This window comes from Arabidopsis thaliana, chromosome 2, assembly GCF_000001735.4.
Source record: "Arabidopsis thaliana chromosome 2, partial sequence".
Classification (NCBI taxonomy): Eukaryota; Viridiplantae; Streptophyta; class Magnoliopsida; order Brassicales; family Brassicaceae; genus Arabidopsis; species Arabidopsis thaliana.
Genome location: NC_003071.7, coordinates 9,171,753 through 9,183,108, shown reverse-complemented (window position 1 = coordinate 9,183,108; position 11,356 = coordinate 9,171,753). Strand labels below are relative to the sequence as shown.

General features: G+C 39.3%; 3 protein-coding genes across 5 annotated transcripts; all 3 read left to right on the top strand.

Moving 5' to 3' along the window:
• Nucleotides 1-71: 71 nt before the first annotated feature.
• Nucleotides 72-3,699, top strand: CHR34 (chromatin remodeling 34; the record flags this gene model as incomplete). 3 transcript variants are annotated; one of them, NM_001335753.1, is made up of 5 exons in its annotated part: nt 72-369; nt 763-1,034; nt 1,122-1,328; nt 1,454-1,606; nt 1,694-3,699. In NM_001335753.1, 5 exons carry the CDS (start codon nt 324-326, stop codon nt 3,485-3,487), a joined length of 2,472 nt encoding a protein of 823 aa, NP_001325209.1. In that variant the 3' UTR covers nt 3,488-3,699. The 3 variants fall into 3 exon arrangements, with proteins under 3 accessions (NP_001325209.1, NP_179740.1, NP_001325208.1); NM_127717.2 differs by lacking the exon at nt 72-369 and having other exon boundaries at nt 753-1,049; NM_001335754.1 differs by lacking the exons at nt 72-369; nt 763-1,034 and having other exon boundaries at nt 1,085-1,328.
• A 243-nt stretch (nt 3,700-3,942) lies between these two features.
• Nucleotides 3,943-9,725, top strand: AT2G21440 (RNA-binding (RRM/RBD/RNP motifs) family protein). Its single transcript, NM_127716.3, has 18 exons — nt 3,943-4,148; nt 4,255-4,315; nt 4,405-4,441; nt 4,528-4,658; nt 4,756-4,827; nt 4,910-5,201; nt 5,357-5,490; nt 6,141-6,280; nt 6,381-6,431; nt 6,519-6,601; nt 6,686-6,740; nt 6,821-6,935; nt 7,109-7,628; nt 7,726-7,939; nt 8,040-8,110; nt 8,198-8,366; nt 8,443-8,572; nt 8,766-9,725. Exons 1-18 carry the CDS (start codon nt 4,044-4,046, stop codon nt 9,395-9,397), a joined length of 3,012 nt encoding a protein of 1,003 aa, NP_565513.1. The 5' UTR covers nt 3,943-4,043; the 3' UTR covers nt 9,398-9,725.
• Nucleotides 9,619-11,237, top strand: AT2G21430 (Papain family cysteine protease). The gene is made up of 3 exons (NM_127715.4): nt 9,619-10,257; nt 10,341-10,460; nt 10,630-11,237. The coding sequence occupies exons 1-3, from the start codon at nt 9,808-9,810 to the stop codon at nt 11,143-11,145; spliced, it is 1,086 nt and encodes a 361-aa protein (NP_565512.1). The 5' UTR covers nt 9,619-9,807; the 3' UTR covers nt 11,146-11,237.
• The last annotated feature ends 119 nt before the right edge of the window (nt 11,238-11,356 follow it).

Genomic DNA, 11,356 nt, shown 5'->3' with positions numbered 1-11,356 from the left:
ATATCTTACACACAAAGATACAGTAGAGTAGAGAGCAAGTTGAAGTGTATAGATATTATAGATGTAGATATATAGTTTTGTCTTATTGACTTTCCGAAACCGTCATTGTTCTTGTCTCTCTCCTTTGCCACTTTGCCACCATGACTAATTACTATTATGGGAAACAAAAAGACGCTTCAGTTTTTCCAGAAAAAAAGTAGATCTATTTGTCTTCTTTGCTTGAAATCTCTCTGATTCATGCATAAAGCTTGCATCTTTCTAGTCTTTAACATGTTTGGAGTCGTAGTTTTGATTTAAGGAGCTCTGTTTAGCGAAGATCAAACATGGTGGGTACTAATCAGTTTTCATTTTCGAAGCCGAGAGAGACGCGTACGTTTATATACTACTTACACTCGTTTCTTTTTCTTCTGTAACCTCTCTTGTTGTTCAATGGTGTGACAAAGAAGAAGATTAGTCTCTCTGTTTATGGAAAGTTCAAAGATTCAGACTTTTGAGTGTGCAAATCTAAAAAGCCAAATGGGTTTTGCATGATTTCTAAAGCTAAACCGAATCTGTTGATTCAATTATGTTTTTGATTGTATCATACATGGGGTTTTGTTTTCCACTAAGTTCATTTCTGGCTGTAGCTTTCCTAGTGGTTGAGATTTTCAACTAAAAAAATCGTTTCTTTTTTGGGTTTGTTTGAAGAAATTAAACCCATTTTGGTGCTGATGCCTTTTGTTTCTGCTTCTAATTTTTACTCGTTATTGATGATGTTCACAGCTTGGAATTTAAGGTCACGTAGCAGGAGCATTACTCAAGAAGAACTTGCCAAGCGTCCTGACCCATTCTGTCTACCGAATCTCCTTGATGGGCTTGAAGATGGTTTATACGGACGTCTTGCTGATGATGTAAAGAGACTTTGTAAGCTGAGACAGGAATATTTGAATGGTTCCATCTCATTGGAAGATATCGAAGCTAGACAAGACAACAAACGAGCCAAGTCTTCTCATAATCTTATCATCGATTCAGATGACGAGTTGCCTCAAGAATCAGTTACTCAAATTAATGTTTGTTTATTATATGGTTTCATCTTTTGTTGCCAAGTTTAAATCTTTATGATCTCGTTTTGCATTTTTCAGCCTCTAGAAAAAAGGCTGAAGAAGCTCAAGGAAGTGATTGTTGTGAAGAATGGAGATAGCTCAGGATCTGACTCGAGTCCACAAGGTTATGACGAGGAGGATTCATCGAGGAATTCTACTGATATTGACAATCAAAGTCTATATGTGGATGCAGAAGAAGAAGAAGAACTTTGGAGGAAGATGGCTTTTGCTCAAGAATCAATTAAGGTAAGCATTTTCAGTGAATAGAAGACCACCTCTAATTTGCATATAGATTCGAGTTCTGGAGCAGGTACGGTGTCTGCTTCTCTGTCCAGCGTTTTCCGCTGATCTTTGCCTATGTTCATGGCTAGGTAACGGTGGAGGATTCACAAAGTAATGATCACAAACAAATCGAAGACTGTGACCATTCCTTCATTTGCAAGGACGATATTGGAGAAGTGTGTCGTGTTTGTGGACTTATCAAGAAACCAATTGAGAGCATGATTGAGGTTGTGTTCAACAAGGTTAGTGATCACTGATAACTGTGTCTGAAATATATTGATTTTGTTACAAATATTCAGAAGTTCAATCTACTTTCTTTCCTGGTGTAGCAAAAGAGATCGAGGAGAACTTATATGCGTGAAAAAGAAAATGGGGAAACGAGCAGGGATTTCTCAGGAATCCAGTCTTCTCATACAAACATTTTGGGAGAAAAAATGTTCATTCACCCATGGCATGATCAGGAGATGAGGCCTCACCAGACTGAAGGATTTAGATTTTTATGTAACAACCTTGCAGCAGATGAGCCAGGTGGATGCATATTAGCTCATGCTCCGGGATCAGGCAAGACATTTCTGCTCATCAGCTTTCTGCAGAGTTTCATGGCTATGGATCCGCAGGCTAGACCATTGGTTGTGCTACCAAAGGGGATCATAGAGTCATGGAAGAGAGAGTTTACTTTGTGGGAAGTTGAGAAGATTCCCCTGCTTGATTTCTACAGCGTGAAAGCAGAATCACGGAAGCAGCAACTGAAGGTTTTGGGGCAATGGATCAAGGAGAGAAGCATTCTGTTTCTTGGTTACCAACAGTTTACGAGGATCATCTGCGATGATAACTTTGAGGCAGCTTCAGAAGATTGTAAGCTGATATTGCTTGAGAAGCCAACGTTGCTTATACTTGATGAGGGTCATACCTCAAGGAATAAGGAGACCTACATGCTTAGTTCGCTTGCTCGTGTCAAGACTCGTCGAAAGGTGGTTCTCACAGGTACCTTGTTCCAAAACAACGTTGAAGAAGTGTTTAACATTTTGGATCTTGTTCGTCCCAAGTTCTTGAAGCGCCCTGGAACTCGGGAGATTGTTTCTCGTATCATGAGCAAGGCAGAGATACCAAGAGGAAAACAGGTGAACCAGAGTAGTAGTAGTATCGAGGGGACTTTCTTTGCTGCAGTAGAGCTTACATTACAGAGGAGTACAAACTTTTCTGCCAAAGCCAGCTTGATAAAGGATCTACGCGAAATGACCCGTAATATCTTGCATTATCACAAAGCAGATTTTAGCGGCTTGCTTCCGGGGCTTAGTGAGTTCACTGTCATGCTCAACCTGAGCTCAATTCAGAGAGATGAAGTAAAAGGTCTGAGGAAAATGGAACTGTTCAAGCAGATCTCTCTTGGTGCTGCTTTGTATATACACCCAAAGCTCAAATCTTTCTTGGAGGAAAACCCTTCCAACGGGGAAAAGGGTTTTTCTGATAACAATACAACAGTTATGAAGCTGGACAAGATGCTGAAAAAGATCAATGTGAGAGATGGGGTGAAGATGAAATTCTTCCTCAACCTCTTAGCTCTGTGTGAATCAACAGGAGAGAAGCTCTTGGTGTTTAGCCAATACATTGTTCCAATAAAGACTCTCGAGAGACTCATGAGCTCAATGAAAGGTTGGCGTTTAGGGAAAGAGATGTTCACAATCACAGGTGATTCAAGCAATGAACAGAGAGAATGGTCAATGGAGAGATTCAACAATTCACTAGAGGCTAAAGTGTTTTTCGGATCGATCAAAGCTTGTGGGGAAGGAATATCACTAGTGGGTGCATCACGGGTTCTGATTCTTGATGTTCATCTGAACCCATCAGTGACTCAGCAAGCCGTGGCTCGAGCTTATAGACCAGGACAGAAGAGGAAAGTATATGCGTACAAGCTCGTAGCTGCGGATTCACCAGAGGAAGAGAACTACGAAACATGTACGCGTAAAGAGATGATGTCGAAGATGTGGTTCGAGTGGAATGTTGGATCAGGAAGAGAGGATTTTGGGTTTAGAGCCATTGATGCTGATCACTCCGGTGATGCGTTTCTTGAAACGACCAAGATGAAGGAAGATATCAAGTGTTTATACACAAAGGTAAACTGATTTGATAACCGATTATAACCGGTTTAAACCGGATATTTCGTTTGGTCAATTAGATGATAACATAATATTTTCATACTTTTTTAAGTTTTTATATTTTGTAGACATTTGGGTTTAAGAGATGAACCGAATTGAAATTGAATCTCGTTTGATGGTTCAACGAGATTCCGGTTTCTATTGGTTGTTTTCTTTTGAATCTGAAACACTTTTCTAGTAAAAATTTTGAGTTTATATTCATTTGAATTTTCAATTATATACACTTTTGTTGAGTTTATAAAAATACAGTAAAATAAAACCGATCACTAATGCCAAAAAAGAATAGTAAAATAAATAAACTAAACCGAAAAATTGAACCGACCCAAATCGTACCATTCGATTCGGAGTAATTTTATCTGGATTAGTCGGTTAACATGGGTTTAGTGATTTAATAGATAAACCCTAGATTTCTTCTTCACATCATCTTGAGCTCAGCTCTTCCTCTATCTCTCTGCAACTCAAAAAATAAGATTGTGAAAAACCCTAATCGTAATCTCTCGGTTGAGTCAGTCTTAAGGTATCAATGGGGAAAAACAAGAGAGAGAGGAAAGATGGAGAAGAGAAATCTCCACACGCTGCCGCCACTGTTTGCGTCTCTGGCTTGCCTTATTCCATCACCAACGCACAGGTACCTTTGTTGATCCTTTTGAATCGAAAATTCGGTGTTTGGATTGGAGAGCTGTAAATCGATGACATTTTTGAATCTTATTGGTGTAATCTTCAAATGGTTTCAGCTTGAAGAAGCCTTTAGTGAAGTTGGCCCAGTCAGGCGTTGCTTTCTGGTCACAAATAAAGGTGAGAATTTGATGTCACTACAAATTGAAGTTTTTAAGTTATAATCATGCTTATCAGGAGCTAATGATGATCTTTGTTTGATTTTGCAGGGTCTGATGAACACCGCGGCTTTGCGTTTGTTAAATTGTAAGCTAATCACTTGTTGAAAACTATCTTCTTACTGGGAAAAGTGATGATATTGGTTCTTACAATCCCAAATTTCTTCCTTTTAGTGCTTTACAAGAAGATGTTAATCGTGCCATTGAGTTGAAGAACGGTTCTACTGTTGGGGGCCGTAGGATTACTGTTAAACAGGCTGCACATCGACCTTCTCTTCAAGAGCGTCGAACAAAAGCAGCTGAAGGTTGGTATTCACCTATTGTTATCTCAGCATTCACCTATCCTTTGACATTAATTTTTCTTGTCTAACATTTCTATTTTTCTTACTTTTTCCGAATCAGGGATCTCTGTACCTGATAATTCCCAGGGACAGAGTGACAAGGACACTTCAATCCCTGAGACAGACGAGAAAGGTATAAGCTTGCCTACATTTGGTTTTGAGTCTAAGTTAGTTTGTTAGGTTCTAGTTTATCATTAAATTTGTATTTGCATCAGTATCTCCACCCGAGAAAAAATTAGAGAAGCCAGTTGAGCGCAAAAAAGTAGAGAAACCAATTGAGCGCAAACAAGTAGAGAAGCCAGTTGAGCGCAAAAAAGCAGAGAAGCCAATTGAGCTCAAACAAGTAGAGAAGCCATTTGAGCGCAAACAAGTAGAGAAGCCAGTTGAGCGCAAACAAGTAGAGAAGCCAGTTGAGCGCAAACAAGTAGAGAAGCCAATTGAGCGCAAAAGACCAACAAAGCTTCATGTTGATTTACCTGATAAAGAAACATGTTCAGATAAGCAAAGGTATGATTTTTATAATAATGTGCTGATTTTTGTCTAGATATATATATCCTCAATGAATTTATTATTGCCTTTGTTGAGATTAAGCATGTAATTAGAAAGATTTGTTGTTCTTGTTTTTCTTGTTTATATATGTTTACTTTTTTAAATGGGTGAAGAGTTGCAAGAACTGTAATATTTGGTGGGCTTGCTAATGCTGAGATGGCAGAGGTAGTCCATAGTCGAGTCAAAGAGATTGGCACTGTGTGCTCTGTCAGATATCCCCTACCCAAAGAAGAGCTCCAACAAAATGGTAAGAATCTTGTAAAGAAAATGGAGGCAAAGGCCTGTTTGCATACCCTAACTAAGTTTATTAGTTATATTTATCAGCTACAAGGTTTTTATTTCGTAAATGATGTTAAAATCTGAGTTCACTGTCAAATTTTCCTTCAAAGCTGTGTGATCTATGCATACGAAATCGTCAGTGCACAAAATGGCTAGTCTCAATGAACACTATTGGGACATGAATATCTGTTGATTATTAGATTATATTAGCTATAACAAGTTCGTAAGATAAGTATAAACACCTTTCTTCCTCTAGTCGAGGTTTATGGGGTTGATTTTTAAAATATCGCTGTTGGAATGCATCTCCTGCTCATGTTTTCCATTAATTAGTTTTCTTTTGATGCTGGTTGCCTCCCGGTCCTTTATCTTGTGGCTTAATTCTATCTTGTTACTTTATATCTTCACTTAACTACGTCTATTTGTTATATATAGCACGTCATAAATCCTGTGTGCACATACCCTTTTTAGTATTTGAAGAAAGTTTGCAAGACATTCTATTCTCTTGTTAATAATTACTGTGGGCATGTAGCTATAAACTTATTTGGTTTTCTTATAAGAGCATGCCAGACTTTGTGCTCATGATGCATTTATTAAGCAAAAGAACTATTACTTTTTCAGGTCTTACCCAAGACGGATGCAGGGCAGAAGCATCAGCTGTTCTCTTTACGAGTGTCAAATCTGCTTGTGCCGCTGTTGCAAAATTACATCAAACAGAAGTAAAGGGAAATCTCATTTGGGCTCGTCAGCTTGGTGGGGAGGTGAACATCATTTACTTTTCACCACTGTAGCTCTATTGGGAAGTTAACCGATTAGCATGTGAATCAGTTCCTAATTTATTGGTATTTTATTTGGAGGCAGGGTTCAAAGGCTCAGAAGTGGAAACTTATTATCCGAAATCTTCCTTTCCAGGTTCTTAAAACTCGAATTTTTTTTTGTTATCTCTACAATTTCATTAATAAATGCGTTGCTTCTCAAGGATTTTTCTGAATTTTGCAGGCTAAACCTAGTGATATTAAAGTGGTCTTTTCAGCAGTAGGGTTTGTCTGGGATGTTTTTATTCCTAAAAATTTTGAAACTGGGTATGTTCTAACTCGTCTGAGTGATTTCTTGATTATGAATAAATCATTGTATATTATCCTCATTTTGGTGTAATATTTTGGCAGGCTACCTAAGGGTTTTGCATTTGTCAAATTCACGTGTAAGAAAGATGCAGCAAATGTAAGATCTAGTAACATGGGTATCTTGATTTGGTTATCCTCCATTCGGATCACTTGTCTTAATTAATTTTGCATTTTCAGGCAATTAAAAAGTTCAATGGGCACATGTTTGGTAAAAGGCCTATAGCTGTAGACTGGGCGGTACCTAAAAATATTTACAATGGTGCTGCTGATGCCACTACTGCTTCAGCAGATGGTATGTTACCGTATTGTTTTTCCTTTTATCACTGGAGTTTTTAAAAACTTGTTAATTATAAACAATTTTTTTACTCAACTTGTAAATGAGGGAAACAGATACAGTCAGTGGCCGAAGTTTTGTTTTATCTCCTCCTAACAGATCGTCATACTTTTTGACGCGATCCTTGGCAGGTGACAAAGAAGGAAGTGATGGGGACAGTGAAAACAGTAGTGTTGATTTGGAGGAGGTTGATGAAGCTGTAGAAAGCCACCCTCCTCCAGGAGATGATACTGATGATGATGAGGACGGCAGTAACAAACTGACTGAATCAGATGCACTGGACAAAGATGTTGGGACCGATATGAACTTTGAAGATGAAGCAGATGTTGCCAGAAAGGTTCTTAAGAACTTGCTTGCTTCTTCAAAAGGTTCTACTGCTACACCTGAGGGAGAGACAGAGGAATCGGATAAAAGTAAACTGAAAAGTTCATCAACTAAGCCAGTTGCTGACTCTTCTGGTGTATCTGAACCTTTGAAATCCGGTAAAACTAAAGTGGTGGCTCCTAAAGAGACGCAGGATAATGATGATTTTGAGAGAACTTTATTTATAAGAAACCTCCCATTTGATGTTACTAAGGAAGAAGTCAAACAGAGGTTTACAGTATTTGGGGAAGTTGAATCTTTATCCCTGGTTCTCCACAAGGTCACAAAGTATGTATCCTTATATACTTTGAAATTCATTCAATCATCAAAAAATTTCCAAGCTCCCAAAGCTTTACATTTTTTCTCCCTGTGTTTTCTTTCTCAGACGGCCAGAAGGGACTGCTTTTGTCAAGTTCAAAACAGCAGATGCATCAGTTGCAGCCATTTCAGCTGCCGATACTGCCTCAGGTGTCGGTGTCCTTCTTAAAGGCAGGCAACTAAACGTTATGAGAGCTGTGGGTAAGAAAGCTGCAAAGGACATAGAACTCAAAAAGACAGAGGAGAAGAATGTTGACCATCGGAATCTTTATCTTGCTAAAGTACACACTTCTCCCTCTCCCTCACAAATACTGGGAAATTGTATTATCTGCCTGCTTTTCAAATACGAACTAATATATCATCCTGTTTTGACTTCCACAGGAAGGTCAGATCCTTGATGATACACCTGCTGCTGAGGGTGTGTCTGCGGAAGATATGGACAAGCGACGAAGGTAAACTTTTCTTACTTTCTCAGATATGCATGTTACTGTCTAGTGCTTTGGGATGAGAGAAGAGTGAGCATGTGATTGTCCTCGCAGATTGCATGAAAACAAGATGAAAATGCTTCAGTCTCCTAACTTCCATGTATCTCGGACAAGGCTTGTGATTTATAATTTGCCCAAGTCCATGAATCCAAAGCAACTAAACAGGCTCTTAGTTGATGCTGTTACCTCACGAGCTACAAAGCAGAAGCCGTGTATTCGACAGGTCAGCTATTCGCCTTTGTGCTACAATTCAAACATAGTTCTATTATCTGAACCTAGTTTCTTTGTTTTCTACGCAGATCAAGTTCTTACAAAATGAGAAGAAAGGTAAAGTTGATACTAAGAACTACTCCCGTGGAGTTGCCTTTGTTGAGTTCACGGAGCATGAACATGCTCTTGTAGCCCTGAGAGTACTTAACAACAATCCTGGTAATTGATCTTGCTGAAAGCTAAATTTCCTTCGAAATTCAAGTACTTTTTTCCAAATGATATGCTATTTGATGATTTTATGGTTATCTCACCAATCGGATGAGACATGTATCACTTTAGCTTACGATTTAGGATGCAATGTCCAAGAATAATAATTTTCATGTTATGGTAATCGTTTTGGTTATCTCTGCAGAGACATTTGGTCCTCAACACCGCCCTGTCATAGAATTTGCTGTTGATAATGTCCAGAAGCTGAAGATACGAGAAGCTAAGCAGCAGCAGTTTCAGCAACGCGAGAAACACAATGAATCTGATCAGCAGCAGGCGAACGGCGAAGCACAGGCACCTGACAATAAATACAAACGAAAAACGAGGGAAGGGGATAACACTGGTCCAAGGAAAGAGAATGCAGCCAGGTTTAAGAAGGGACCACGTGAAGAGAGTAAAGAAGAAGCAAAATCCAATATAGCAGTAAAAGATAATGCAGCAGAGAAGAAGAGACCTATACGCACACAGGAAAAACCGTCTTCAAACAAGAAAGGCCAATTGATGAGACAGAAAGAGACAACTGAGAAACCAGATCCGAAAATTTCCAAAGATTTGAGCGAACCAAGGAAGAGGAAGTTCGGGGAGGATAGAGGTGAAGAGAATAGAAATGGGCAGAGGAAGAGGAAGAAGCAAGGTCAAGGTCAAGGTGGTGCAGAAGTTGTGGACAAACTTGATCTGTTGATTGAGAAATACAGGTCTAAGTTCTCGCAGAGCTCAGCCAAAACCGGCCCACAAAAACAGAGTTCCGGTCAAGTCAGGAGGTGGTTCGAATCTTGAGACTTGAATCAAACAAATGTAAGTTTTGATATTTTTAAGTTTCCTTGTATCTGTTTTTTGATTCTGTCTGAAAAATCTCCGAAGTAGTGAATGCTGCGAACACAACCTTGTTTTGTATTTGTATCGTCAAAACTAGACCGAACTTGAACCTTAACAAAACAGAATTTATTGTTTTGAACCGAACCGGTTTTGTCGACATAGTTAGATAAAGCCTATAACGGTTATTTACCTAACTACCGAAGACTCCGTAGGCGTGTGCCAACTAAACATCACAACTACAGGTCATACATTTCCACGTGTCAAATTATCATTGGTTCCAAACCGTCCGATTTTTTCGATTTCGTCTTCGAATATTTTTTTATTTAATCCCTCAGCTCTGTTTTCTTCTCTCCATAATTTTTTAAAAAGTCATGGATTATCATCTTAGGGTTTTGTTCTCTGTTTCTCTTATCTTTGTGTTCGTCTCTGTTTCGGTTTGTGGAGACGAAGATGTGTTGATCAGGCAAGTGGTTGATGAAACAGAGCCGAAAGTTTTGTCATCGGAGGATCACTTTACTCTCTTCAAGAAGAAATTCGGCAAGGTTTACGGTTCCATTGAGGAGCATTATTACAGATTCTCTGTTTTCAAAGCAAATCTCCTGCGAGCGATGCGTCACCAGAAGATGGATCCTTCTGCTCGTCACGGCGTAACGCAGTTTTCGGATCTGACTCGTTCTGAGTTTCGGAGAAAGCATTTAGGGGTTAAAGGTGGGTTTAAGCTTCCTAAAGACGCTAATCAAGCCCCGATTCTCCCTACTCAGAATCTTCCGGAGGAGTTTGATTGGAGAGATCGCGGCGCGGTTACTCCCGTGAAAAACCAGGTAATTCAATCATCAATGTGATGATAATGATGTCATTTGGAGAATATGAATAATAATGGACTTGAATGATCACTGTTTATTAGGGATCTTGTGGTTCTTGCTGGAGTTTTAGCACTACAGGTGCCCTTGAAGGTGCTCACTTCCTCGCTACTGGCAAACTCGTTAGTCTCAGTGAACAACAGCTCGTCGATTGTGATCACGAGGTATGAATATATATGCGTCTCCTCTTGCTTGATGGAAGCTCTGTTTGATTGTTCATACTTACTTGTTATCCAAGAAATACGTAGTTTCTGTGGTTACGATTTGAGTTATGCAACAATGTGCCATTATCTTTAGAAGATTACAAGTCATAATCTCAGCTGTTACTTGCAGTGTGATCCAGAAGAGGAAGGTTCATGTGATTCTGGTTGTAACGGTGGGCTTATGAACAGTGCCTTTGAATACACGCTTAAAACCGGAGGGCTTATGCGAGAGAAAGATTATCCTTACACCGGTACTGATGGAGGGAGCTGCAAGTTAGACAGGTCTAAGATCGTTGCCTCTGTCTCCAACTTTAGTGTTGTGTCCATCAACGAAGATCAAATAGCTGCAAACCTTATCAAAAACGGTCCTCTAGCTGTGGCGATCAATGCAGCTTATATGCAAACCTACATTGGAGGAGTCTCGTGTCCTTACATATGCTCGAGGCGGCTCAACCACGGTGTGTTGTTGGTAGGTTATGGCTCGGCTGGGTTTTCTCAAGCAAGGTTAAAGGAAAAACCGTATTGGATCATCAAGAACTCGTGGGGTGAGTCTTGGGGTGAGAATGGTTTCTATAAGATATGTAAAGGTCGTAACATTTGCGGTGTTGACAGTTTGGTCTCCACCGTCGCTGCTACCACTTCTTGAGCTTTTCATTATTCTGCTGCAATGCTATTTAAAGTCTGTAAATAAATGATTAACAAAAACATATTTCTTGGTGAATTCGAAACAACAATGCCATAGGCTTACAAATTCCTTAAGAGGTCTTTAGCATTACATGACTTATCTTATTATCTAAATTTCAAAAGAAAAACTGAAAAAGAAAACATTTCATGACTTTCACATTAATACCTCTCCT